This window comes from Lutra lutra, chromosome 2 (assembly GCF_902655055.1).
Source record: "Lutra lutra chromosome 2, mLutLut1.2, whole genome shotgun sequence".
NCBI classification, from domain to species: Eukaryota; Metazoa; Chordata; class Mammalia; order Carnivora; family Mustelidae; genus Lutra; species Lutra lutra.
This window is the reverse complement of record NC_062279.1, coordinates 99,208,235-99,235,707: the sequence shown is the minus strand read 5'-3', so window position 1 is coordinate 99,235,707 and position 27,473 is coordinate 99,208,235. Positions and strand designations below refer to the sequence as shown.

At 33.5% G+C, this 27,473-nt stretch overlaps 1 protein-coding gene across 1 annotated transcript in view; it reads left to right on the top strand.

Annotated features, from left to right (window-relative positions):
- STPG2 (sperm tail PG-rich repeat containing 2) overlaps positions 1-27,473 on the top strand; it is a 578,171-nt gene that overhangs the window by 337,111 nt on the left and 213,587 nt on the right. Inside the window, exon 12 of the mRNA XM_047718028.1 lies at positions 1,435-1,550. Within this exon, the coding sequence (XP_047573984.1) occupies positions 1,435-1,550 (116 nt within the window). The remainder of the gene's footprint in view (positions 1-1,434; positions 1,551-27,473) is intronic.

Genomic DNA, 27,473 nt, shown 5'->3' with positions numbered 1-27,473 from the left:
GCTTAAAGAAACCTCAGCTATTACTTCTATGTGAACAACTCCTTTCCTTTTCTCTAGGACAGCTTTCTCATGAGCTTCAGTTATGTATTTCCACTTGTCTTCTGAACATTTCTATTTGGGTATGCTGCCATCTTTTCAGACATAATTGGCTCAAAACCAAACACATGATGTTCCTCTTCAATGATATCTCTTATGTATTTTCTTATTTTTGTCACAGTATTGCCCTTTTAGTGGCCATTATTCATTTTTATCTTCTTCCAGTCACTATACATATTAAATATTTACTGCATCTCTTAGAAAATATTCTGAGTTGTTCTTCCTTTTCTTTACCAATGTTAGTAAACTCCTTATAGTGTCCCTAAAATAAATCTTCAAGTCATCCCATCCTATAATGTACTGCCAAAGTTTATTTCATAAACTACCTCTTTCTTCATGAATCTCCTTAGTCTAAAACCTTCAGGAGCTACCCACTACCTGTGGAAGTAGTTTCCAAAAGCTTTTTTTGTTTTTTATTTATTTTTAAATATTTATTTATTTATTTGAGAGAGAGAGAATGAGCTCACAGGTGTGAAGAGTCGGGCAGGGGTAGAGGGAGAGAATCTCAAGCAGACTACCTGCCCTTGCTGGACTCCATCCTAGGACCCATGAGATCATGACCTGAGCTGAAACCAAGAGTTGGATCTTAACTGACTGAGCCACCCAGATGCCCCTCCAAAAGTTTTAAAAAAATTATTAGACAAATTTATTTAAAAAAAAATGTATATAGGATCCAAACAAAGAAGAGTAAATCTAAAGCCGTTTTGAATGAAAATAATTCAGGCGCCTTCTATGTATAGGGCTTTTCCTATACGTTGTTCCCTGGGCTCTTCTGCAGAATTCTGGGACACTTTAGAAGACAATTTGAAACCTATTGCCTCTAATACAAAATCCTTATTTAGGATTAGGCCCTATTTCATTCAACCCGTATGTTCATTACATCCAATCATTCCATGAATTCCATCTTTGTACCTTGGCTTCTATCATGTTTAGCACCTAGAATGCTGCTAAACTACTTTTTTGCTTCTTTAAGTCTTATTTATATTTACAGATACATTTCAAGTACTACATCTTTGTTGAATATGTGAATGCCTTTTTAGGAAATAAAAGACTTGGTGTCTTTTCTCATGATGTATATGTATCTTGGGGGAGGTACTTTTTTTTTTTGGAAAAATATTTCTATATTACATTTAATTATTAGATGGACAAATGTCACTTTTTTGTGCTTATTATATTTCAAAGCCCTAACCTGAATGATTTTAAGCATTCAAAAAAAATGGGTCCAAGATTGTTTGATGCTAAAATTATACATTAAGAGCACAGATCTAAGAATAATAATGTGACCCAAATCAATAATTTTAACATAATTTATTATTTTCTACATTTGTTTTCTTTTAGGACCTGCAACATATGATCCCGTTTTAAGGAAATCTTGCTCCATACCCTTATTTGTTAAAGCATCAAAGCGTTTTAAAGATTCCAAAGAGATAACTCCTGGTCCAGCAACATATGAGGTTTGTTACTAATATCTCTTTTATCAGTAGCAAAAGAATAGAATAATATCCAGAAAGTACTGAAAATGTTTACATTAAAGTCCTTTTCATATGTTTTATTCATATTTGGCTAATCAAACTCTTTTGGCTGTGGAAGTCATTTTTTAAAAAATATTTATTTATTTACTTATTTAGTGAGAGAGAGCATGAGCTGGGAGGAGGGGCAGAGGGAGAGGGAGAGAGAGAATCTTAAGCAGGCTCCACACGCCATATGAGCCTGAAGTGGGGCTTGATCTAATGACCCTGAGATCATGACCTGGGCTAAAATCAAGTGTCTGACACTTAACTGACTGAGCCACCCAAGTCCCCCAGAAAGGCATTTTTGAATACATTCTGACATTTTTAATAAAGATTGACTTATGAATTATTTAATTTATTAGTTTATCTATAAATGTCCACAACAGCATTTATATATATATAATATCTATATGTATGTATGTATTTTACATCCTTGCAACTTTAAAAACTTTGTTGTTTAGATACACAAATGGAAATTTTTAAGTATTATTGCAAGCATGGATTTAATGGAGGGCTCAGAAGATAGTGTGTTGGTTGGTCTAGTAAAATCACGTATTGATCTTTTATCTTCTTTTAATAAGTATAGATGCTATAGTTTAGATTCATAATAAATAAAGGACTCTTTTAAGCTCTGGGCCTTCTGATTATAAGGAGGCTTAAATAAATCTGCAGGTTTTAAAAATTGTGTTCACAATTGGCCTTTTATTCCTCATCTAGAATGAATAGGTCTCACAGCTCCACTCTACTGTATAATTCCCATTATAATATTTTATAATGACTCATAGCAAGTAATTTAAGAATTAATTCTCAGTACAAACCACAGTGATTATAGTTTTTTGGGTTAGCTAATGACAAGTTCATTTTTCTTGAATGTATGGTTTTCTGCTTATTTAAAATGTCCTAACCTAAAAACTTCTTTGGCATTCTGTCAATGCAAATTCATAATATAACATCAGGAAAAAAATAAAAATAAAATAAAATAAATGATCAAAGAGTTGTTATTTTACTTGTGGGCTGTTGATTCCCCGAAAAGACCACTGCTAATTCCTACTGATTAAGCAATGCGAATTTTATTTACTTCAGAAAGGGAGAATCTGCTATATAGTCTTAATAGTATTTCAGAAGGTGCAAGTCAAAGGACTTCTGATGTTTTAGGAACTGGGGTGTGTGATGTAAGACAGGTCTTACAAATGGGGAATTGGTTGGGATTGGGCAAAGTTTATGACTTGTTTACTTTGGGTTACTGGGCACAGTGAGGGAGTATCTTAAAGCAAGTCTTGATCAGTAAGCTATCAGTCTTCATAAGTTAGTGGTATGGCTGCTCATAGTCTAATCAAATTATCACATTAAATCATTAGCTGAACCCTTCTCCCATACTTTTTTAAAACTGATTTTATGGGGCACCTGGGTGGCTCAGTGGGTTGAACCTCTCCTTCAGCTCAGGTCATGATCTCAGGGTCCTGGGATGGAGACCTGCATCGGGCTCTCTGCTCAGCAGGGAGCCTGCTTCCCCCTCTCTCTCTGCCTGCCTCTCTGCCTACTTGTGATCTCTCTCTCTCTGTCAAATAAATAAATAAAATATTTTAAAAAACCTAATTTTAATGGTATTTACAAATAATAATATCAGTAAATCTAATGTTTTCTTTTTATTTTGTTATATATTTATCATAGAAGGTGTATTTTCTAGTCTTTCTAATATTTAAAGACATTCTTTTTCTTTCATAAAGATTTTATAAATTATATTTATACTTCCTCATAGTCATTTACGACAGCAAATTATTTTCTATGTCAAAGGAAAACATTTATGGTGTTGATAATGATGTTTATTCAGATACTGCCTGAAATTTCAAACTAATATGTCCTATATATATACTGCACTGCAAGGTAACTTTCCTGTTGAGAACTGAGTAATATTTTTTGCCTTCCAACACTATGTTTTCTTTAATATTTGAAAACTTTTTTGAACAGGTAATTTTCCTGAAAGATTTTCCTTTTTATAAGAAAAAGTTATTTTTAATCTGATAGGCCAATAAATCACTAGGTCTTTTATTGTAACTTGCTCTTATTTTTTAATTCAATACTTTTTTTCTCTATTGACTTTAGTAAGTTTAATTTAAGTTGGTAACTCTTGAGAACATATTTGCCTTAAATATTTTACTTTTTTTTTTAACAGAAAAAGATGATTATAGAAATTTAGAACATTGTTTTAAGACTACAATATTATGTTCTATTTAAAAAGTGGTTAAATGTGTAGGACTTGTGCCATTATCTGTTACAGGCTCTCAGTATCACATATTCATACTGGATCCAGCTTATCTAACGTGGGTGGTACTTATAATAATATCTATAACAATAGCTCTTTCAAGTTACACAACCACATATGCAAATTCCACTTGCCATTTTTATTCTTGTGTGAATAATCTTTTGAGTTTCCCAGGCAGAATTAGGGTTTTCCTTTTTTTTTCTTTTTTGGGGTGTGTGTGTGTGGGGGGAGGGGTCAGATTTGCCATTGGATTATTATTCACACTATCTTTCAATTACAAGCTAATTTGTTTGTCTCTGTTGCTCCTTCTAGTTGTTGATATTTATTGGTTAACTATTGCTGACCCTTTTGAAGATACAATGAAACCTAGAGACTCTTTACTTAGGAAGAAAACATTGCATGTACGCTCCTAACAAAACCCTGTGTATACAATTTTAGATAGTTTATTTATCTACAAAAGCTCACCTATGGCTTCAGTCAAGAACTCCCAATAGTAGTTTCTGAGCTACATGAGAACAAGACTTATTTACTTTTTTATTACAAGGACTTCAATCACAGAATCTGGCATATAGTAACATATTAATAAATGCTTATAGTATAAAGCAACACAATGGTTAATGGTAGGACTTTCTTCCCAGGATTAAGTCACTAATCTTTACCTATTAATAAACATTTACTTACTTAGTTCACAGTGAGAAGAATATGTATATGTCCTTTTAAAATAACAGCAGGTTTTACTGACTTATTCACATTCTCTTGTTGAGTAAGTCTTCTCACTAAATGCCAGCTTTTTAAGGTTTAAACACGAGGCACTACATTATTTCCTGGAAATTAAAATTGACAGTTATTGTATGAGAATATTTTAAAAACTAGATAGAAGAAATTTCAATGAATTTAACTTTTAAAAAAATCCTCATTTAAATATACAGAAAAATTTAAATACACGTCTCTTTAAAAAAGCAAATTCTACTGAAATTAATTGAAGTTTAATAATACAAGTATTTTTTGAATATAATTTTTTCTACTCTTTGAGATATAATTGACATATGTATATGTATTATAAATTATTGCCACAATGAGGTGGTAATAAATGATACCATCACCTTGCATAGTTGCCATTTTTTGTGTGTATGGTGTTAACAGTTAATACCTATTCTTAAAGGTTAAGTAAGACCTATTGAAGTAATAATATAGTATTGTTAACTATAGTCACCATGCAGTATATAAGATCTCCAGAATTTATTCATTTTCTAAAAGAAGGTATATACCTTTTACCCAATTTCTTTCAATTTCTTCTATTTCTTAATCCCTGGCAAGCACAATTTTACTATATCCTAATCAGTACAGCTTTTACATACAAGTATAAACATACGGTATTTATTTTTCTCTGTCTAACCTATTTCACTTAGTATAATGCTTTCAAGATCCATCCATGTTGTCACAAATGGCAAGATAGCCTTCTTTTTTTTTTTTTTTTAAATGGTTGGATAATATTCCATTGTTATGCACACAAACCACAACTTCTTTATCCATTCGTCCATTGATGGATACTTAGGTTGTCCTCTATCTTTACTACTGTGAATAATGGTAGAGTGACAGGAAAGTGCAGATGTCTCTTCAAGACAATAATTCCTTTCCTTCAGATATATTCCAAGAATATAGTCTGGGAATTGCTGGTTATGGTAGCTTTATTTTTAATTTTTAAGGAATTTCTGTACTGTTTTTTATAGTGGCTGTACCAATTTATATTCCCACCAACAGTGGACAATAGTTACCTTTTATCTACATCCTTACCAACATTTGTTATCTCTTGTCTTTTTGATGTTATCCATTCTAACAGATATGATGTGACATCTCATTGTGTTTTTGATTTGCATTTCCCTGATGATGAATAATGTTGAGCACTTTTTCATATACCTGTTGACCGTTTCTATATCTTCTTTGGAAAAATATTTATTCAGGTCCTCTGCCATTTTTTTTTAGTTTTTTTTTTTCTTCTGTTGAGTTGTATGAGTTCCTCATATATTTCTTATATTATCCCCTTATCAGATAGATGGTTTGCACTTATTTTCTTCCTTTTTATTGGTTGACTTTTCATTTTTTTTTTCTTTTACTATGCAGATAACTCTTCAGTTTGATGTAGTCCTGCTTGTTTATTTTAGTTATACTTGGTATCATATCTAAAAGAATCATTGCAAAGACTAATGTCAAGGAACTTCTTCCCTATGTTTTAGGAATTTCATGGTTTTAGGTGTTAGATTTAAGTCTTTAATTCAGTTTTTTTGGTGAGTATTATGTTAAGGCTGCAATTTTATTCTTTTGCAGGTGGCTATCCAGTTTTCCTAAAACCATTTATTAGAAGAGACTATCCTTTACCTATTGTATATTCTTAGTATCCTTCTCAAGGATTAGTTGATCATACATTGCAAAAGTTAATTTCTGGGCTCTCAATTCTGTTGTCTTTGTATATTTGTCTGTTTTTAGGCTAGTACCATACTGTTTTGATTACTATAGGCTTGTAATATATTTTGAAATTGGAAAGTGTGATACCTCTAGCTTTATTGTTCTTTCTCAGGATTGCTTTGGCTGCTTCAGGTCTTCTGTAGTTCCATACAAATTTTGACTGTTTTTTTTTTTTTTAATTTCTGTGAAAAATGCCTTTGGGATTTCGATAGGGATTGCAGTGAATATCAACTTAGGCAGTATGCACATTTTAAAATTATTGATTTTTTCTAGCTCACAAACCATAGGATATCTTGCTATTTTTTTGTGTCTTGAAGTTTTCTCATCATTGTCTTATAATTTTCAGTTTACAGATCTTTAACTTCCTTGGTTACATGTCCCTAAGTATTTTTCTTTGTTTGTTTGTTTTTGATGCTATTAAAAATGGGATCATTTAAAAAATATTTTTGGATAGTTTGTTGTTAGTGTATATAATGTAACTAATTTTTTGTGTTCATTTTGTATCCTGTAACTTCACTGAATTCATTTATTATTTCTAACAAATTGTGGTACCTTTAGGATTATCTATATATAAGATTATGTCATCTGCAAGCAGATAATTTCACTTCAGTTTTTCTAATCTGGATAATATTTATTTCTTTTTCTTGCCTAACTGCTCTTGATAGGACTTCTAGTGCCACATTAAATAGGCATGGGTAGAGTGAGCACTTTTATCTTCATCTTGTTTTAGCAAAAAATCTTTTAGCTTTTTATTACTGAATATGATATTAGCTGTGGGCATGTCATATATGATCTTTATTATATTGAGTTATGTTTATTCTATATCCAATTTGCTGAGGGTTTTTATCATAAAATGATGCTGGATTTTGTTAATTTTTTTTGCATATATTGAGATGATCATGTGATTTTTATCTTTTATTCTGTTAATGTGTTATATCACATTTATTGATTTGTATATGTTGAACCATCCTTGCATCCCAGAAATAAATCTCACTTGATCATGATATAAGATCCTTTCAAGGTGCTGTTGAATTCAGTGTGGTAGTATTTTGTTGAGAAATTTGCATCATCAGGTATTAATGGCCTGTAATTTTCTATTCTTATAATATCCTTATCTAGCTTTGCTATCAGGGAAATGCTGGCCTTATAAAATGAGTTTGAGAGTATTATCTGCTCATCAAATGTTTGAGAGAACTTGAGAATGACTGGCATTGATTCTTTAAAATATAAGTAGAATCTACCAGTGAAACCATTTGGTCCTGGGCTTTTCTTTGTTGGGAGGTTTTTGATTACTGATTTAATCTTTCTAGTTGTGGGTCTGTTCAGATTTTCTGTTTTTTTCATAATTTAGTGTTGGTAGGTTGTATGTTTTAGGAATTTATCCATTTCTTCTAGGTCATTCAATTTCTTGGTGTATAATTGTTTATAGTAATTTCTTATGATCCTTTCTGTTTCTGTGGTGTTAGTTGTAATGTCTCCTCTTTGATGATGAATTTGTCTTCTCTTTTTTCCTTAGTCTAGCAAAAGCCTGTCAATTTTCTTTCTTTCTTTCTTTTCTTTTTTTTTTTTTTAAGATTTTATCTATTTATTTGAGAGAGAGAGTGAGAGAAAGCATGAACAGGGGCAGGGGCAGAAGGAGAAACAGACTCCCTGCTGAGGAGCCTGATGCAGGTGATCCTGGAACTCCAAGATCATGACTTGAGTTGAAGGCAGATGCTTAACCCAGGTGTCTCTGGTCTGTCAATTTTCTTTATTCCTTTCTCTTTAAAAAAAACAAACAAACAGATTTTTTGTTTCATTCATCTTTTGTATTGTTTTCTGGTCTGTATTTCATGTATTTATGTCCTGATCTTTGTTGTCTCCTTCTTTCTGCTAACTTTGGACTTAATTTGTTCTTTTTCTAGTTCCATAAGATGTAAAATTGTTTTGTTTTTTTTTTAATTTGTGATCTTTTTTTTTTAAGATTTTTTTTTATTTATTTGACAGAGAGAGACACAGTGAGAGAAGGAACACAAGCAGGGGGAGTGGGAGAAGGAGAAGCAGGCTTCCCTCAGAGCAGGGAGCCTGATGTGGGGCTTGATCTCTGGACCCTGGAATCATCACCTGAGCTGAGGGCAAACATTTAACGACTGAGCCACCCCACCCAGGCACCCCCTTTTTTGTTTTTTTCTTAATGTAAGCATTTAATGCTATAAACTTTCCTCTCAAAACTGCTTTTACTACCTCTCATAAATTTTGGTATGTTTTGTTTCCATTTTTATTTGTTTCAAAATATTTTTGGCTTCTCATTTGATTTCTTCTTTGATCCATTTGTTGTTCAAGAGTGTGTTGTTTAATTTCTACATATTTGTGAATTTATTGTTTTTTTTCCCTTTAATTGATTTCTAATATCATACCATTGGGGTTGGAAAATATATTTGTTATATTTCAATCTCCTTACATTTGCTAAGGCTTGTTTTGTGACCTAACAATCTATCTTGGAAACTGTTTCTTGTGCACTTGAGAAGAATGTATTCTTTTGTATTGGATAGAATATTCCATATGTGTCCATTAGGTCCTTCTGGTCCAAGGCGTAGTTCAAATCCAATGTTTTCTTATTGATTTTGTATTTGGATAATCTATCCATTTTTGAAAGTGATGATTGAAATTCTCTACTCTTACCATATTGTCTGTTTCTCCTTGTAGGTCTGTTAGGGTTTGTTTAATACATTTAGGTACTCTGTTTTTGGGTGCACATATATTTACAATTGTTATATCCTCTTGATGAATTTGCCACTATGTGATTATATAATGACTTCCTTTGTATGCTTTTACAATTTTTGACTTTAAGTCTATTTTTTTATGATATAAGTGTATTTATCCTTGCTCTCTTATTTCCTACTTGCGTAGAATATCTTTTTCTGTCTCTTTACTTTCAATCTATGTGTATCCTTAAACCTGAAATACCCATACAGTTGTGTTTTTTTTTTTTTTAATCCATCTAGCCACTCTATGTCTATGATAGGTTAGGACTTAACTAATGCCACTTTATTAATTATTTTAGCTGTTTTATCTTGTAGAGCTGCAGAAGCCAAAGCTGGCTATGGTCATGTCCCCTAGGGTCTGACATAGGCAGAGAGGAGCTCAAGTGGCTGGTATCTTACACTTGTCCAGTCACAGATACCTTGGATGAATGCTAGTGTTGTCCCAGATTCTGGCAGGGGTGGGTGGGGGACTGAAAGAAGTGGCTCATGTGGCTGGCATCAGTGAATTCAAATACCTGTGAGGGGGAAAGCTAATGAAATCTACTGGGGTCTGCAGCAGGTGTGCTGGACTTAGGCTTTGTCATCAGTGGTGAAATCTGCTGAATTTGTCTGCAGAGTAGGTCTCTGTGAACTGCAATTGCTTATGATGTATGTATGCTAATAATAGGCTCTGCTTTTTCTTTCTTGTTTCTAGCCAGCTCTAGATGTCTTTGTTTTGTTGGTCTGGGTAGGGTGAAACCAAAGTAGGACTTTCCTACAGTACCCCTAACAGGCTGGAGAAGATGATCACTCACTCTATTCTTATTTTGTTGGTGAATGAAACTCTTTCATGCTGGGAAGTTGCTTCTTGGCATTAAAAAATGCCACTTAGAGGAAGAAAAAACCAGGCAAAATTGAGTTGTCTTCTTTCTCTTCTTGTGCTATTATTCTCAGTTTTTTGGCTATAATGTGTTGTTAAAATTTCCCAGGTGGACTCTAAACGTCTTCCGGAGCTGTTTTTGTTCATGGATAGCTGTCCAGTCATTGATTTCTGTGAGAAAACAGGGAATCTGTGTTCTCCTACATCACCATTTTTTTTTCCCACTGAAATACCAGTAATTTTTTCTCCCAACACTTTGAATTTATCATCCCATTTCCTTCTGTCCTCCAAGGTTTCTGCTGAAAAATCCATTGACAGTTTTGTGAGGGTTCACTTGTAGGTGTGACAAGTCACCTTTCTCTTAGTGCTTTCAAAATTCTCTCTTTGTGTTTGACTTCTGATGAGTTGATTATAATATATCTTGCAGATGTTTTGTATCCATTTTTCAGAGGGATCTTTTGGGCTTCCTTAATCTGATCTCCATTTCCTTCCCCAGAACTGGGACATTTTTAGTCACTTTTTCTTTGAAAAATTTATCTGGTCCCTTCTCTGTCTTCTCCTTGTGGAACTCCTATAAGGCCTTTATTGATTCATTTGCAGATGTTTCATGGGCCCTTAAGCTTTATTCATTATTTTTCCTTTTTCTTTTTGCTCTTCTGACTGAAAAATTGTGAATGACTTGTCTTTGCATTTGTATTCCTATCTTCTGTTTGATCTAGTATGATATTGAAATCCTCTAAAGCATTTTTTCCGTTCAATTTTACCTGATTTCTGTTTGTTACTTTTTGATATTTTTCTCTTTGTTGAAATTCTCACTTCGTTCTTGCATTCTTCTAGCCTTGATGAGCATCTTTATTTTTTTTTAAATTTTATTTATTTATTTATTTGACAGAGAGAGAGATATCACAAGTAGGCGGAGAGGCAGGCAGAGAGAGAGAGAGAGGAAGAAGCAGGCTCCCCGCTGAGCAGAGAGCCCGATGCGGGGCTCGATCCTAGGACCCTGGGATCATGACCTGAGCTGAAGGCAGAGGCTTTAACCCACTGAGCCACCCAGGCGCCCCGATGAGCATCTTTACATTGGTTATTTTGAATAGTCTGACAGGCAAATCATATATCTCCATTTCGTTAGGAAAAGAGGTTTATCTTGTTCCTTTACTTGGAACATGTTTCTCTGTTTCTTCGTTTTCCTTGATTCTCTTTTTTGGTGCTTGTACGTTAAATATAACAGCTACCTCTCCTAGTCTTCATTACTGACCTCATATAGGGCAAGACCCTTACCAATAAGTGCAACCAGAGATTGTGAAGACACCTCTCAACCTTTGTGCTAGTTCAACCTGCTTCCTGTCTTCTTAGCAGCCTACAAACATCTAGAGTATTCTGGATTCTATCAGTGTGTGGAGATAAATGAGACAGATGCAAGTTCCTCAGGCAGTCCCCAGAAAAGCTGAATCATTAGATGTACTAACTCTTTCCTTCCTCAGGGATAAATTAGGATCTGAGGTTTTTAGCCTGTTTGCTCTGCACTTAGCTGAGGAGAGAGGCTCTGACAATTAGTTGTGTTCTAGATTAAATGTTGTCTTTGTTTTCACTAACTCCTAGGCTTCTTATATTTTAGTGCATTTTTTTGTTTTGTTTTGTTTTGGTGTTTTGTTTTTATTTACTAATGTAATAAAGAACAGTTCTTTGAACTGCTCAAAAGGAGCATAAGTACAATGGAAGGGAGATTCAGAAATTTACCATTTGAGCCTCATAATTGCAAGTTCAACTAGGAGGTATGAGATTTGAGGAGAGACGATATCTCCAAGTCACTAGATTTTGTTCATTATTACTTGACAAAATGTATGTTAGATATCAATATTAATCTCAGATGAGCTCCATTCAGCTTGATATTAATATATACTTGTCTTGGATCCTGACAAATGAAGCTTTTATTATTATGAGAAATTTCTCAAGTTTTGGTGAGACTTTGTAGATATTATAGAAGAGAGTTGAGAATAACTGCTTTTGATACCATGGTCCAAATTATTTTTTAATATAGAAAATTATCTACACATAATCTTGACAGTAACTAAAATGGAATAGGCAGTATAAGATCAGAAATATCAAAAAATTTTCTAGAGTGGAAGAGTGTCTATATTCGTTCCAAAAGGCCACTTTACAACAGATAAGAGGATTCCAAGTATATAAGTACTTAGACTTCTATTTTCTGCTTCAACTGGAATGACTCCATTTTTTATGCATCATAAATTATACATTTGCATAAAAGTACATTAGAGAAAGAGTTCCATGACCTAAAGTTAAAAACAAAATTTAAAGTCGCAGTTGTAGGGCGCCTGGGTGGCTCAGTTGGTTAAGCGACTGCCTTCGGCTCAGGTCATGATCCTGGATTCCTGGGACAGAGTCCCTCATTGGGCTCCCAGCTCCATGGAGAGTCTGCTTCTCCCTCTGACCTTCTTCTCTCTCATGCTCTCTCACTCTCTTTCTCTCTCAAATAAATAAAATTAAAAAAAAAAAGTCACAGCTGTAGAGAAAAGGTAGGTTCATTGCATTAAGAGAAAACTTGTTCTAAATCTCACTTCAGTCATTTAATAACTCAGAAGGATAAAAATCTACTACAAATACAGTACAAAAAATGTGCCAAAAAGTGTTTTGTTTTTCTTTATTATTATTATTTTTTGCAGTACTAACAGTTGGATCCATACATGTAATTACTGTTATTATTACTTTTGTTTTATGGCTACCCTCATTTATTTATAGTGTACAGATATGAACCCAGTCTGGTGTAGGCTCTGAGAATCCAAAATTAAGAAAAAAATATCTTTGTTCTCAAATATGTAGCAATCTGTTAAAGAGAAAAATATGTAACTATTTTAATTACAATAAAATAATTACTATGTTAATTAAAATGTACCAAAATGTGGAGTAGGAATCTATAAGTCAACCGAATCAGGCAATCTTCACAAGGCATTTTATTTGAAATATGAGAATAATGGGAATTTTCTGCTTGGACAAGCCAAGGGAACATATTCTAGGCCAAAGGAACAATATATTCAAACTCCAAGAGACACTAGAGAATAAAATATCCTTGGCAAGATTTTATTAAGTCTGAACTGCTATAATATAAAATGAATGGCATGGCATTAGACATGTAGAAAATGTTAGATCACAAAATACATTAATCAATATGCAGAGTTTTTGTTCTCTCAACTATGGTGTAGGCACTAAAGATTCTGAGTAGAGTTATAATATAGCACATTGATATAAATTAAGCAAAATCCATTTTTTAATTTTTTAGTATTTTAAAATATTATTTTTCCCTTTTTTTCTGGATAAATTGCTAATAAAGGATGCTAAGGGTTGATTGAAATTAGTTTTTTTGAATGAAAGATAGTTCCTAAGTTTATTTCCAAATGCTCCTATTATCTTTGCAGAAAATATTTGGTTGTAGTTCTAAATTATATTTATTTTAAACTTCTACTTTAAAAAAAAACCCTTTTATACTTCAGTTTCAAAGTTTGTGGGATAGTTTTTCAGATCCTTTGGAAATGCAATTTAAATTTTTGCTTTTAGAAATCAGTTTTGCACTTCAATTCTGAAAGTCATGGCACATTACTTAAAACCCCAAAATGAATGCTTAAAAGATACCTGTCATTTGTCATTCCCTATAAAACTTCTCTGACTCTCCATGGACTTCATCCTTAGTTTGATTTTCTCCTTTCATTTCTGCTTACACAGCTCTTGATATTCTTTGGAACTTCCTAAGTTAGTAAATTTGAGGAGACTTGTTAAGGTCTTTCCTGGGAAATCTATTTTCAGCTTATCATATTAGGCCTTGAGATGCCTGTCAGAGGTATGGTCTATTCTAATAATATCCTGAGAGAATTCCAGGTTAATCATGTTACTAGTTATTGCATTGGAATAAGGATGAAATCTTTGGACTTTAAAGACTGGTTTCAGCCTAGAAAGTTGTCTTGCTGATTATATATTATGAATCCTTTTCATGGAGTCCATAAACCCTTTAAAAGAAGTAGAATCTTGTGTGCTCATACACTTGTGTAATTTTCTGTGGATGGTTTCCCTAATACTCTCAAAGGTAACTAACTCCCCTCCATCACCACGAAAATAAAAAGTTTAAGAATCACTTCTTTTTACCAAAAGAATACCTTTAACTATTAATAATTCAGAGAAAGAACAGAATCATTCCCACATGAGGTGATGCTGTCAAGAATCAAGCTCTGGCCATGCTAATTGCCATAACTGCAAACCTCTTTAGGTACTAAGTCATTACTTTCCTGTGTATGTATATTTGATTTACAGTGAAATTATTTGTAGAATTATCTATCTAAAATGTTTATAAAATTGGGAAAGTTATATGTGATATTTTATGTAGAGAATGGAGTACAATAGTTTAAAAGGTGAGTGAAATACATGATTTTTGCAATGGCATTGGGTGATGATTTGAATGCGACAATTAAAAAATAGAGTGGGAAGAAACCAGTTTCATATCGTTTAACCTATTTTTAACTTGAAATAGTGTTATTTTAATGGGTTACACTGAAATATATTTAATTTTTTGATGTCTCAATATACTAAAAATGATCTAAGCTATCACTATTTTTATTACCAAAAAGTACTTTTACTTAAGACATAATTTGAGTTTGATCTAGAAATCAGGAAAAACTCTTACCAAAATGAAAGTTATGTATTTTTCTACTCTGCTCTGATTGCAATGTAGAAGTTTTATTATTTATTCAAAATAGTATTTCAGTTTTAACTTCTTTATAATTAACAATGTTTATAACCAAGGAAAGGATATTTTATAAATAGTTATCAAGTTTTTATCTCATTATCATAATAAATCATATTTTTATTTTCATCTTTTCCTAAAATATAAACATTAGTTTACCAGGCCATAACATCTTGTTTGTAAGTTGAGGTTTAATTGTGGATTAGAATCATTGTTAGAGGAGAATCAGTAAATTAGTAAGGAAAGTAGACTTTGTTTTGAATTCTCAACAATAAAATCACTAGAGATATCAACTATTTTCTTCTTTAAGAAAGAAAGAGATAAGTCTCATATTCTCCTTGACAGTCAAAAAATAATTTATTGACAAATGCCAAAAAATACACCCTCTGGCCCTCTTTTTTTTCTAATACCACCCAGTTCCAAGGATGATGCCCCTCAAGGCTCAGTGTATTCCTTCCCTTGGACTTGCTGCACTAATTACAGTCTGACTGGATATTGGCACTTGGTGCAGTAATGTTTTATCTTCACTCATTCTGTCATTGATGTTGACCTAGTCATTCCTGAGGCTATTGATATTGACCTGTTTATGCTGGTGTTCAATGGCTCTACTTTTGAAAAACAGAGGGTACTACAAAAATATATATCTTTTATTCACAGTTTTTTAGAGTCCCAAGTTACATTATTTTCTTTGATGTTTCTTTTTCTTTCTTAGCACCTTTTTTTTCTTAGTTCTAGAAGAAGTTGGAAGAAAGAAATATCAAAGGAATCATATAAATTAATAGTCACATTTATAAGCTAGTGCCACTTATTTTTAGCCAGGGTTGCTTATACAAGCTATGGTACCCTAAAATCTCTTCTTTCAGTGTTAGCTCTTTGCTCACTAGATATTTTATAGAGAGAAATGTTAAATGATTGGTTTCCTCACATTGATTAAGAACATTGGAACAGGCCATTCATATATTTGTATATTAATTACACATCAGGGATCAAGAATACTCTTTGATTTTTATATAAGTAGTACCACCTATTGACTATTCTTGGTACATCTTATATAGTTCTGACTTGCCCAAATAGATTCATATTTTTGCCTTGAGGACTAGAACAGGCCACTTCCTGGCTATTTTCTGTAACAATGCTCTTAAAATCTTATAAGATAGTCCACTTTGTGTCCTGGAAAGCATTAATTTCTTTATAGTTGAATCTGATATGGTAGCTCAAACTTAATTATCATGAGTCTGAAATATATTTCATTCTGAAAAGCTGTTGTCAGTAAAATGTAAAAAAAAAATCAATTACTCTAATTTACAAGGGAAAAGGGGGAGGATAGTATTCACCTTGTAAAAGTAAAATGCCTTTTTGTATTCTTTATTATTGGAAGCTATATTTAAAAAGTGCTCTTCAGTACTATTGCTTAAGAAACTGCTTTATTGATTTAAATGTCCTTGAAATGTAAAACTAGTTTTAAGCCCCCTCAAACCCTGATATGTTAATGAGGATTTTAGAGAAAATATTTCCAATTGTAAGACAACAGAAAAATTGAAAATTTCTTCTGGATATTATTTTAACTTATTTTCATTAAGACCGAAGAATTCCTAAATAAAAAAGAGAATCCAGATTGTAAACTTCAATACTATAAAATTTCATATGGAGAGAAAATTCCAGTACTATGTATGTCTTCTCTCCCCACAATTTTTTTTTTTGCTTAAAATAATACCCAGAAGAAATTTTCAATTTTTCTTGTCTGTTACTGTGCCTTGTATTACTAGATTTTCATTTTTTGTTCTAAAAAGGAAAAAAAAAAGTATTCCTAAACTTTTCTAGCAAGTGCACTGTTTATTATTCATATAAACTATTTACTTTTGTGTTTGGAAGTTACTAATTATTTTTGTATATAAAATCACAAGTATCACAACCACCTTCAATAATTGTAACATTTTCCCGTGCAATAATAAATAAACATTTGCATTTGAGGGAGAGGAGGGGAGAAAGAAGTAAATCTCCAATGTGTATGTTTTCATATATAAAGGATAGTTTTAAATAGCATCTTTTTCTATGTGAGACACACACTGCTTTATATTTGGTCAAAATATTTATGTTTCTTGATAAGAGGAAAGAAGATGGGAATATAGCTTTTTATGAATACAAAAATTCCATGTCACTTATTTCAAATCCTCAGATGCTATGCTCTCAATCTTGTATTATTTCCTTTGGGGTGGCTAAAAGGTTGACTGGGAAAGTAAAACTAACATCAGACAGTCTATTCAGTTGCATGTGAAAGCTATTTATTTAGCTCCTTTTGTGAGTATATTCTCCACTGCTGGATAAATAAACAGTCAACCTTTAAAATAATGTTTTATTTCCATAGCAGAAAATAGATGAGTTGATAAGATTGATAAATTCGTTTTCATCAATCTCTAGAAATCATATGTATCTGATTTTTGATCTCTATTCAGAGTGGAAGATTTTAGATTAGATTTCCTCGTGTATAATACTTAAAAATTATTTGTTAAATTAGTAAATGTGGTTCCAATTTATCCTGTAATATTAAGTCCTTACTATTTTCACTTATTTGTAAGAGTATTACTACCTTCATTTCAATATATTTAATAATTTCAGTTAACTGCCAAAAGATCAGGGAGATATGTAGTCTGCTTTTTTAGATAATCTGATACCCATTAGACATACGTAAGATTTTATTTTGTCTTATTAAAAACCTTGGCATCATTGTCATTTTCAAGAAACTTGAATTATTTTATTTTAGAAATATAGCATTTTTGTTTATATGTTTCTTTTCTTTTTTTAAAAATGCAATCCAGAGCTTTATTACCAGTGATTTTAGCTATCTCTTTTACTTGCACATTTAAAACTCTCAAAAAATCTGCTGATTGACCAATTGACTACTTCTTTTATCTGTAAATGACCATAAAAATAATTAGTGAAAATGCATTTTTGCATAGAGTAGCTCCTCTTTTCCAAGTTTTTATTTAAATTCTAGTTAGTTAACATATAGTGTAATACTAGTTTCAGGAGTAGAATTTAGTGATTCATCACTTATATATAATACCTAGTGCTCATCACAAGTGTACCCCTTAATCCCCATCACCCATTTAGCCCATTCCCCACTCAACTCCCTCTATCAAACATCAGTTTGTTCTCTATAGTTAAGAGTCTCTTATGGTTTGCTTTCCTCTCTTCCCCCCCTTCCTCTTTATTCATCTGTTTTGCTTCTTAAATTCCACATATGAATGAAATCATATGATATTTGTCTTTCTCTGACTTATTTCACTTCCATGTCCTTGCAAATGGCAAGATTTCATTCTTTTTGATGGCTGAGTAATATTCTGTTGTTTATCTCTACAATATCTTCTTTTTCCATTCATCAGTTGATGGATACTTGTGCTTTTTCCATAGTTTGGCTGTGATTAATATATTGATATAAATATCAGGGTGCATGTGCTCCTTTGAATCTGTATTTTTACATTCCTTGGCTAAATACCTAGTAGTACAATTGCTGGGTCATAGGGTAGTTCTGTTTTTAAATATTTGAGGAATCTCCATACTGTTATCCAGAATAGCTGCATAGTTTGCATTCTCACCAACAGTATAAGAGGGTTCCCTTTTCTACCCACCCTCACCAACATCTGTTGTTTCCTGTGTTGTTAATTTTAGCCTTTCTGACGGGTGTGAGGTGGTATCTCATTGTAGTTTTGATTTGTATTTCCCTGATCATGAGTGATGTTGAGGATCTTTTCATGTGTCTGTTAGCCATCTGTATGTCCTCTTTGGAGAAATGTCTGTTCATGTCTTCTGCCCATTTCTTAACTGAATTATTTATTTTTGGCATGTTGTGTTTGATAGGTTCTTTATAGATATTGGATACTAACCCTTTATCAGATATGACATTTGCAGATATCTTCTGCCATTCCATTGGTTGCCTTTTAGTATTGTCAGTTGTTTCCTTTGCTGTGCAGAAGCTTTTTATCTTGATGAAGTCACAATAGTTCATTTTTGCTTTTGTTTCCCTTACCTCTAGAGACTTGTCTAGTAAGGAGTAGCTGTGACTGAGGTCAAAGAGGTTGTTGCTTGTGTTCTCTAGGATTTTGATGGATTCCTGTCTGACAGGTCTTTCATTCATTTTGAATTTATTTTTATGTATGGTAGAAGAAAGTGGATTCAGTTTCATTCTTCTATATGTCACTGTCCAGTTTTCCCAACATCCACTTGTTGAAGAGACATTTTTTCCATTGAATATTTTTTCTTTGTCAAAGATTGTTGACCATATAGTTATGGGTCCATTTCTAGGTTTTCTATAATGTTCCATTGATCTGTGTGTCTGTTTTTGTGCCAATATCATGCTGTCTTCATGCCTATGTTTTTGTAATATGTCTTGAAGTCCTGAAACCATGAAGCTTCCAGCTTTGGTTTTCTTTTTCAGGATTGTTTTGGCTACGTGGGGTCTTTTGTTGCTCCATATAAATTTTTAGGATAGTTTATTCTAGGTCTGTGAAAAAGGCTGGACGTATTGCATTAAATATGCAGATTGCATTAAATATGCAGATAGCTTTGCATTAAATATGCAGATAGCTTTGGTAGTATAGACATTTTAACAATGTTCTTCAATCCATGAGCATGGAATGTTTTTCCGCTTCTTTTTATCCTCTTCAATTTCTTTCATATGTGTTCTATAGTTTTTAGAGTACAGATCTTTTACCTCCTATGTTAGGTTTATTCCTAGGTATCTTACAGTTTTTGGTGTAGTTGTAAATGGGTTTGATTCCTTGATTTATTTTTCTGCTGCTTCATTATTGGTGTATGGATATGCAACCAATTTCTGTACATTGATTTTATATCCTTTTCTGACTTTTCTGAATTCATGTATTACTTCTAGCAGTTTTTTTGTTGAGTCTTTCAGGTTTTCTGCATAGAGTATTATGTAGTTCGCAAATAGTAAAAGTTTAACTTCTTTATTGCCAGTTTGGATGCCTTTTATTTCTTTTTGTTGTCTGATTGCTGAGGCAAGGACTTCCAGTACTATGCTAAGTAACAATAGTGAGAATAGACATCCCTGTCTTCTTCCTGACTGTAGAGGAAAAGCTCTCTGTTTTTCCTCATTAAGGATGATATTAGCTTTCTTTCTTTTTTTTTTTTTTAAGATTTTATGTATTTATTTGACAGAGATCACAAGTAGGCAGAGAGGCAGGCACAGAGAGAGAGGGGGGAAACAGGCTCCCCGCCGAGCAGAGAGCCCAGTGTGGGGCTCAATCCCAGGACCCTGGCATCATGACCTGAGCCGAAGGCAGAGGCTTTAATCCATTGAGCCACCCAGGCGCCCCAGTATTAGCTTTCATACATGGCCTTTATTATGCTGAGATATGTTCCCCCATCCCTACTTCATTGAGGGTTTTCAAGAATGGATACTGTATTTTGTCAAATGCTTTTTCTGCATCTGTTGAGAGGATCATATGGTTTCCATCCTTTTATTAATGTGATATAACATGTTGATTGATTTGTGAATATTGAACTGCAGCCCAGGAATAAGTCCCACTTGATCATGGTGGATAATTCTTTTAATATACTGTTGAATTTGGTTTGCTAGTATCTTATTGAGAATTTTTGCATCCTTGTCTATCAGGGATATTGACCTATAGTTCTCCTTTTTAGTGGAGTTTTTATCTGGTTTTGGTATCAGAGTAATGCTGGTTTCATAGAATTAATTTGGAAGTTTTCCATCCTTTTCTCCTTTTTAAAAATATATTGAAAAGAATAGGTATTAACTTTTCTTTAAATATTTGGTAGAATTCACCTATGAAGCAATCTGGTCCTGACTTTTTGTTTTTTTGGGAGTTTTTTGATTAGTGATTCAAATTCTTTGCTGGTTATGGATCTTTTCAAATTTTCAATTTCTTCCTGTTTCAGTTTTGGTATTTTATATGTTTCTAGAAATGTGTCCATTTCTTCTAGGTTGTCCAATTTGTTGGCTGATAGTTTTTTATAATGTTCTCTTATAATTGTATTTCTGTGCTGTTGGTTGTTATTTCTCTTCTCTGATTTGTGATTTGATTTATTTGGATCTTTCCTCTTTTCTTTTTGAAAAGTCTGGCTAGGGGTTTTTCTTTTAAAGAATGAGCTCTTAGTTTTGTTACTATAGTCTATTCGAGTTGTTTGTTTTTTGTTTGTTTCTGTATAATTTATTTCTGCTCTAACTTTTATTATTTCTGTTCTTCTGCGGGCTTTAGGCTTTATTTGTTGTTCCTTTTCTAGGCTTTGCTTTTTGAGGTAGGCCTGTGTTGTTGTATATGTTCCATTATAACCACCTTTGCTGCATCCCAAAGGTTCTAGACTGTCTTGCTTTCATTCTCATTTGCTTCCATCTATTTTTTAAAATTTCTTCCTTAATTTCCTGGTTAGTCCATTCATCCTTTAGTAGAATGTTCTTTAACCTCCATGTATTTGTGGTCTTTCCAAATTTTTTCTTGTGGTTGACTTTAAGTTTCAAAGTACTGTGGTCTGAAAATATGCACTGCATCAGCTAGATCTTTTGTCCTTGTTGAAGTGAATTTTGACCCAGTATGTGATCTATTTAGAGAATGTCTTATGTGTACTTGAAAAGAATGTGTTTTCTGCTGCTTTACAATGAAATGTCCTGAATATATCTGTTAAGTCCATCTGGTTCAGTGTGTCTTTCAAAGCCATTGTTTCCTTGCTGATCTTCTACTTAGATGATCTCTCCATTGTTGTAAGTTGGGTGTTAAAATCCCTTACTGTTATTGTATTATTATCAATGAGTTTCTTTATGTTTGCTATTTATTTGAGATATATATTTGGGTGCTCCCAAGTTAGGGGCATAAATATTTACAATCATTCAATCTTCTTGATGGATAGACCTCTTTCTGATATAATATCTTATTCATCTCTTGTTCCAGTCTCTGGTTTATATAATATGGTTTGTCTTATTTATGTATGTGTCTTATTTATGTATTATTTAAGCGAGAGTAGTGTAACTATGAGTAGTATAACTACTCTCACTTTCCTTTGATGTCCTTTAGCATGATAGATGGTTCTCCATCCTCTCACTTTCAATCAGAAGGTGTCCTTAGTTCTTAACTGAGTCTCTTGAAGGCGGCATATAGATGGGTTTTTTTTTTTTAATCCTTTCTGATACCCTATGTTTTTCAATTGGAGCATTTAGTCCATTTACATTCAGAGTGATTATTGATAGATGTAAATTTAGTGTCCTTGTGCTACATGTAGAGTTGGTGTTTCTGGTGATGTTCTCTGGTCCTTCCTAGTCTTTGTTGCTTTGATCTTTCTTTCCCACTCAAGGAGTGCCCTTTAATATTTCTTACAGGGCTGGTTTAGTGGTCATGAACTCCTTTAGCTTTTGTTTGGGAAACTCTTTATCTCTTCTTCTATTCTGAATGGTAACCTTGCTGGATAAAATATTCTTTGCTGCATATTTTTCCCATTCAGCATGTTAAATCTACCATGCCACTATCCTTTAGCCAGCCAATGTTTTGTGGACAGATCTGCTGCAAACCTGACCTGTCTTCCCTTGTCAGTTAAAGACTTTTTTCCCCTTGCTGCTTTCAGGATTCTTTCCTTGTATGTGTATTTTGTGAATTTCCTTGTATGTGTATTTTATGAATTTGTGTATTTTGTGAATTTGTGAATATGATTTGTCTTGGTGTTGGCTGGCTTTTGTTGATTTTGTTGGGAGTTCTCTGTGCCTCTTGGATTTTGATGTCTGTTTCCTCCCCCAGATTAGGGAAGTTTTCAGCTATAATTTACTCTAATAAACCTTCTACCCCTTTTCCCCTCTCTTCTTCTGGGACTCCTATGATATGAATGTTATTATGCTTTATGGAGTCACTGAGTTCCCCAAGTCTACATTCATGATCTAGTAGTTTTCTTTCCCTCTTCTTTTCAGCTTCATTATTTTCCATAATTTTATCTTCTGGTTATCACCGATGATCATCTAATTATCCCTTATCACTAATCCATTCCTCTCCTTCAATCACCCTTATTGTCAGTACATCTAATCAGTTTTGCATCTCTGTTATAGAATTTTTTTTAAAAATTTTAGCCCAATTAGATTTTAGGCTTCTTAACTCTGCATCAAGGGTTTTTCTGGTTTCTTCTATGCTTTTTTCAAGCCTGCTAATATCCTGATGATAGTTGTTTTACATTCTGGTGCAGACTTATTACTTGTATTTGTTTTAATTAGATCCCAGGCCGTGACCTCTTCCAGTTCTTTCTTTTGGGGTGGAATCCTCTAGCTTGGCATTTTGCCAGACCTCTCTCTATGTCTAAGGAAAACCTGTTATGTTTCTTGCTCTTGAGAATAATGCCTATATTAAGAAGAAGTCACATACTGTCCAGGGCCTGGGGCTTCTGGAAGTTTTTTTGTTTTTTTGGTGTATGCTGTGTGTACTCTGCTGTTGTGTTTTGCTGCTCTTTCCCTCAGATCAGTCCTCTGCAGAGTTTCTTGCCTGCAGTATGGAGTATTTGGACCTGGTCTAGTGCGTGGCAAATTTTAACTAGGTGTATGTGTTTTGGTCTGCTTGATAGAAAAGGCTAGATCCTATCTCTTTTAGAGCTGAAATTTTGCAGCATTCTGTGATCAGTAGACTTCATTGTGTAGGGGGTTTGTGCTGTTCTTCTGGGGAAAGGGCATGTTGCACTGGTTCTCACACATACTTGCCCTTATAAAGAGCCACCTGCAGAATGGAGTGGGATGGGGCTTGGTGTAAGTAGTACTATCCTCCACTGGAGGCACTGTGTTTCCCACTGAAGTCTGTCCATGTTAATGAGCTTTGGGAAAATGGCATCACACTTCACTGTCATCCCTGGCAAGGGGAGTTTGTATCTGCCACTATTCAGGAAACCCTCTCAGAAGAACAAATAGTCTCCTCTTTTGTGTCCCAGGCTTCTGTAAGAACTCTATCTTCACCTTGTCTGTGTCTGAGCCATCTGTCTGTCTGTGGGCATAGTACTCCTGTGTTTTATGTCAGGCATACAACTGGGTTTTAAAGCTCCAGATTTTAGGATTGGGCATGGCACAGACCCATACTGATCCTCCAGGGGAGTCTCGCTGCACTGTGGCTGGTATTGGCTTGCCACAGAAAAGCAATCACACAATCATGGGAGAGTTTACAGTAAGGTGCAGCCAAAAGCTGACTTCCAGGTTGGTGCCTTCAGCAGATGCCTCTGCAGCTATGCTAATTAATGGGGTCACTCAATGATGCCTGTCTTTTCTTTTGTCCCCTAAGAGGCATGCCACCTCTCCCAAATGTACTCCAACAGGAGTTCTCACCATGCAACCCAGGGGATCCTCAGACCATGCTGTCTGCTCCCAGGCTTCTGCTTTCTTTCCTCACAGGTGCACCACTAAGCCCACCAGACACAACCCCAGAGATGGTGCAGACTTCTAAAATTTTAGACTCTGAGCTCTGGTGCTTATAAAAACTTGCAATAGCTCCTTTCCTTTCCCCAGATAATGGTTTTGAGGAAGAGTTTTTCTTACGCAATTCTCTCTCTCTCTTTCTTTCTTTCTCCTTCCCATTCCATTCCCTTCCTTTCCTTTCCTTCCTCTTTCCTTTCTCCTTCCTTCCTTCCTTCCTTCCTCACTCCTTCCCTCCCTCTCTCTCTCTGTCTCTGTCTTTCTCCTTTCTCTGGGATCAGGGCTCCCTCTCCTCCAAAGCACCTGCAGTTCTTTTCCCTCCCAAATCAACTCTCTGCAGCTCCTACCCTCCAGAATTTGGCTGTTTTTCTCCCTCTACCTATGCAGTTTGTTTTCTCAGTCCTCAGATTGATTTCTTGGGTATTCAGAATGATTTGATATTTATCTGGCTGTGTTCAACAAGCATAGAGTCCCCCTACTCTTCCACCATCTTAACTCCTCCTCCTCCATTTATTTTATTGATGTGCACTTGCCCTAATTGAACTTAATTATATTTAAGATCTTTGATGACTATTTATAATTCTTAATGTATTTTATATAATCTACTGAATAACTTGGTACAAGTAGCAAATAAGCAAGCAGATTTTCAAAGTTCATAATTATCATAACTTAGTTAAAGTAACATTTAGGAAATTATTAAAATGTTTCTTCCTTTGGGTCTTAAATGAATATTTGTTCAAATTATATCCTAATATTTGAATAAAGATTACAAGTTAAACCCAGAAATAGTAGACTACTAACTGGAAAAACCTCATGGTTATGTGCATATCTTTTGAAGATTGCTTTTAGATTATAGATTTCGGGACTTGAAGGGTACTATAACATTACCTCATTTAATTCTTAAATATACTCTCTAATTTTATTCTTTCATTGAACATCTATAGTGTACAAATAAGCTAGGCATTATGAAGGATACGTGAGTAGATTAGTCTCTAGGTGTTGACAATTGAATTGAAGGATTAAAAAATACAAGTGTATAATTAAAAAGACAATGATTTAGTAAAAAATAATTTCAGAACATAAGCCAAATTATTTTTTGTGTGTGATGAACACGTGCTATAGAATATTCAAAAATTCCTATCACCTGGTCAGGAGGGTATGTGCTGGGATGAGTACTGGGTGTTATATGCAACAAATGAATCATTGAACACTACAACAAAAACTTATGATGCACTATATGTTGGCTAACTGAACATAATGAAAAATAAAAAAATTCCCCTTTTCCAGTTTTATTGAGAAATAGTTGACATACATCAGTGTGGAAGTTTAAGTTGTACAATGTGATGGTTTGATTTACATATATTGTGAAGTCATTACCACAATAAGTTTAGTTAACATTCATCATTCAGAAGATCCCTTTTCAATTCTGACTTTGTCATTATTGATATTTTCAGAGCAGTTTCATCCCCAAATCCCTCTCCCATTCCACGTAGGCAGACAGAAGTAAAAGGCCAGATCTTAAGACTTTGCATATATGCTTTCATTTTTATTCTCTTTATCCTGGACTTAACTTAGAAAGCATATTAAAATGTCAAGTATGTAATTTGAGAGAAAATGGAAATTTCCATTTGGAAAATTAGTCATATAAAATAATTTAGAGAAAAAGTAAATATCAACTTATGAAACTAAGTGCAATGCATTTACCACTTGATGTGTTTCATCTAATGGAGAAAAAAAATTCTTAATTAACTAATAAGTGATTTAAAATTCTGCTTTAAAATTCACCAAAGAAATAAAAATATTTTTGCAAACAATGGATTCAACACCAAAAGTAAAAGTGGAGGAGTTATGTACAAAAAAAGAGGATGGGAGTCAGTGACTATTTGCTGCATCTTGAGACTATCAGACTTTTCCTAGCTTAATTCTTAGTTGGCATCCAGGTGTCTAACTTCCAGGCAAGAGAATGTAAGATTTTTCTCTGAGGAATGGATTAATTGTGAAGAAAAATGAAAAACAAATGCAACTTAGAAGTACTGACATCAAGGTTTTCCTATTGAAATGTTTAGCTACATCACCCTGGACGTAAGATTAGGTTGACAAGCCCAGCTATGCCCAGAGAACTTCTAATCAACTTTTAGTGTCCTATGGAGTGGGGCAAAAAAATGAATGGGACACAAAAATCAATGATATTTGAGTTCAGTGTTTTTGATAAGATAAAAGCAAAAAATAATAAATAAAGGAGAAGATTGTTTTGAGGATACACAAATATTACAAGGAGAAGAAAACTTGAAATAATCCAGTTTAATGATTTTCAGAAAAGACACTGTATCTGCAGCATGAGAGCACTCAGTGGATTTTTATTTATAAGGAGTGCTTAGGTACTGACTATTGTTATTTGAGATTAATAATATGCTTTTTTCTTCCATTCTTTTTCTTAAAAGATCCTCATGATCTGACTTCATCTATAATTTAGATTGAACCATATAAAATTGTAAAATTTTTTAAGTCAATGATGGTTAAATATTGGTAATTTCATATGGTTTGATCTAATACTGTCTTAAGTTTTGTATGTTTTGCACTGTATCAACCAGAGTGTTGTTTTTTGTCTTAAAAAAAATAGATTTATTTTTTTAGGACAGGTTTAGGTTTACACAAAAATTGTGCTGAAATTTCAGAGTTCCCATATATTCTCCCCTATCACACATTGTTGTTTTTGCTGTTATTAACATCTTGCAGATGTGGTACATATGTTATAACCGAGGGACCAATACTGATATGTTATTATTAACTAAAGTCTGTAGTTTACATCAGTGTGCTGTGTCATACATGTCTGTGGGCTTTTTTTTACAAATGCCTAATAGCCTGTACTACCGTTATGATATTGTGCAGAATAGTTTTACTGCCTTATAAAATTCCTGTGCTACACCTATTCATCCCTCCCTCTCTTCCTTTGATTCTGTGACATTCATTAATCTTTTTATTTTCTCCATAGTTTTGTCTTTTTGATATGTTGTATACTTGGAGTCACACAGTGTGTAGCTTTTCAGACTGGCTTCTTTCTCTTAATAATATACATGTTAGATTCCTCCATTCTTCCCATAGCTTGATAGCTCATTTATTTTCATCACTGAATAATACTTCATCTTTATCCACAGTATATCCATTCTCCTATTAAAGGATATATTGGTTACTTTTTTTTTTTTTTGGCTTTTTTTGACAGGTATTAATGAAGTTGATATAAACATTTGTGTATAGATTTTGGGTGGAATGTTTCAACTCATATGGGTAAATAAAAGTATGATTGTTGGATCATAAGGCAGGACTATATTTACCTTTGTAAAAAACTGCCAGACCAACTTCTAAAGTGGCTGTACTATTTTTTTATTCCCA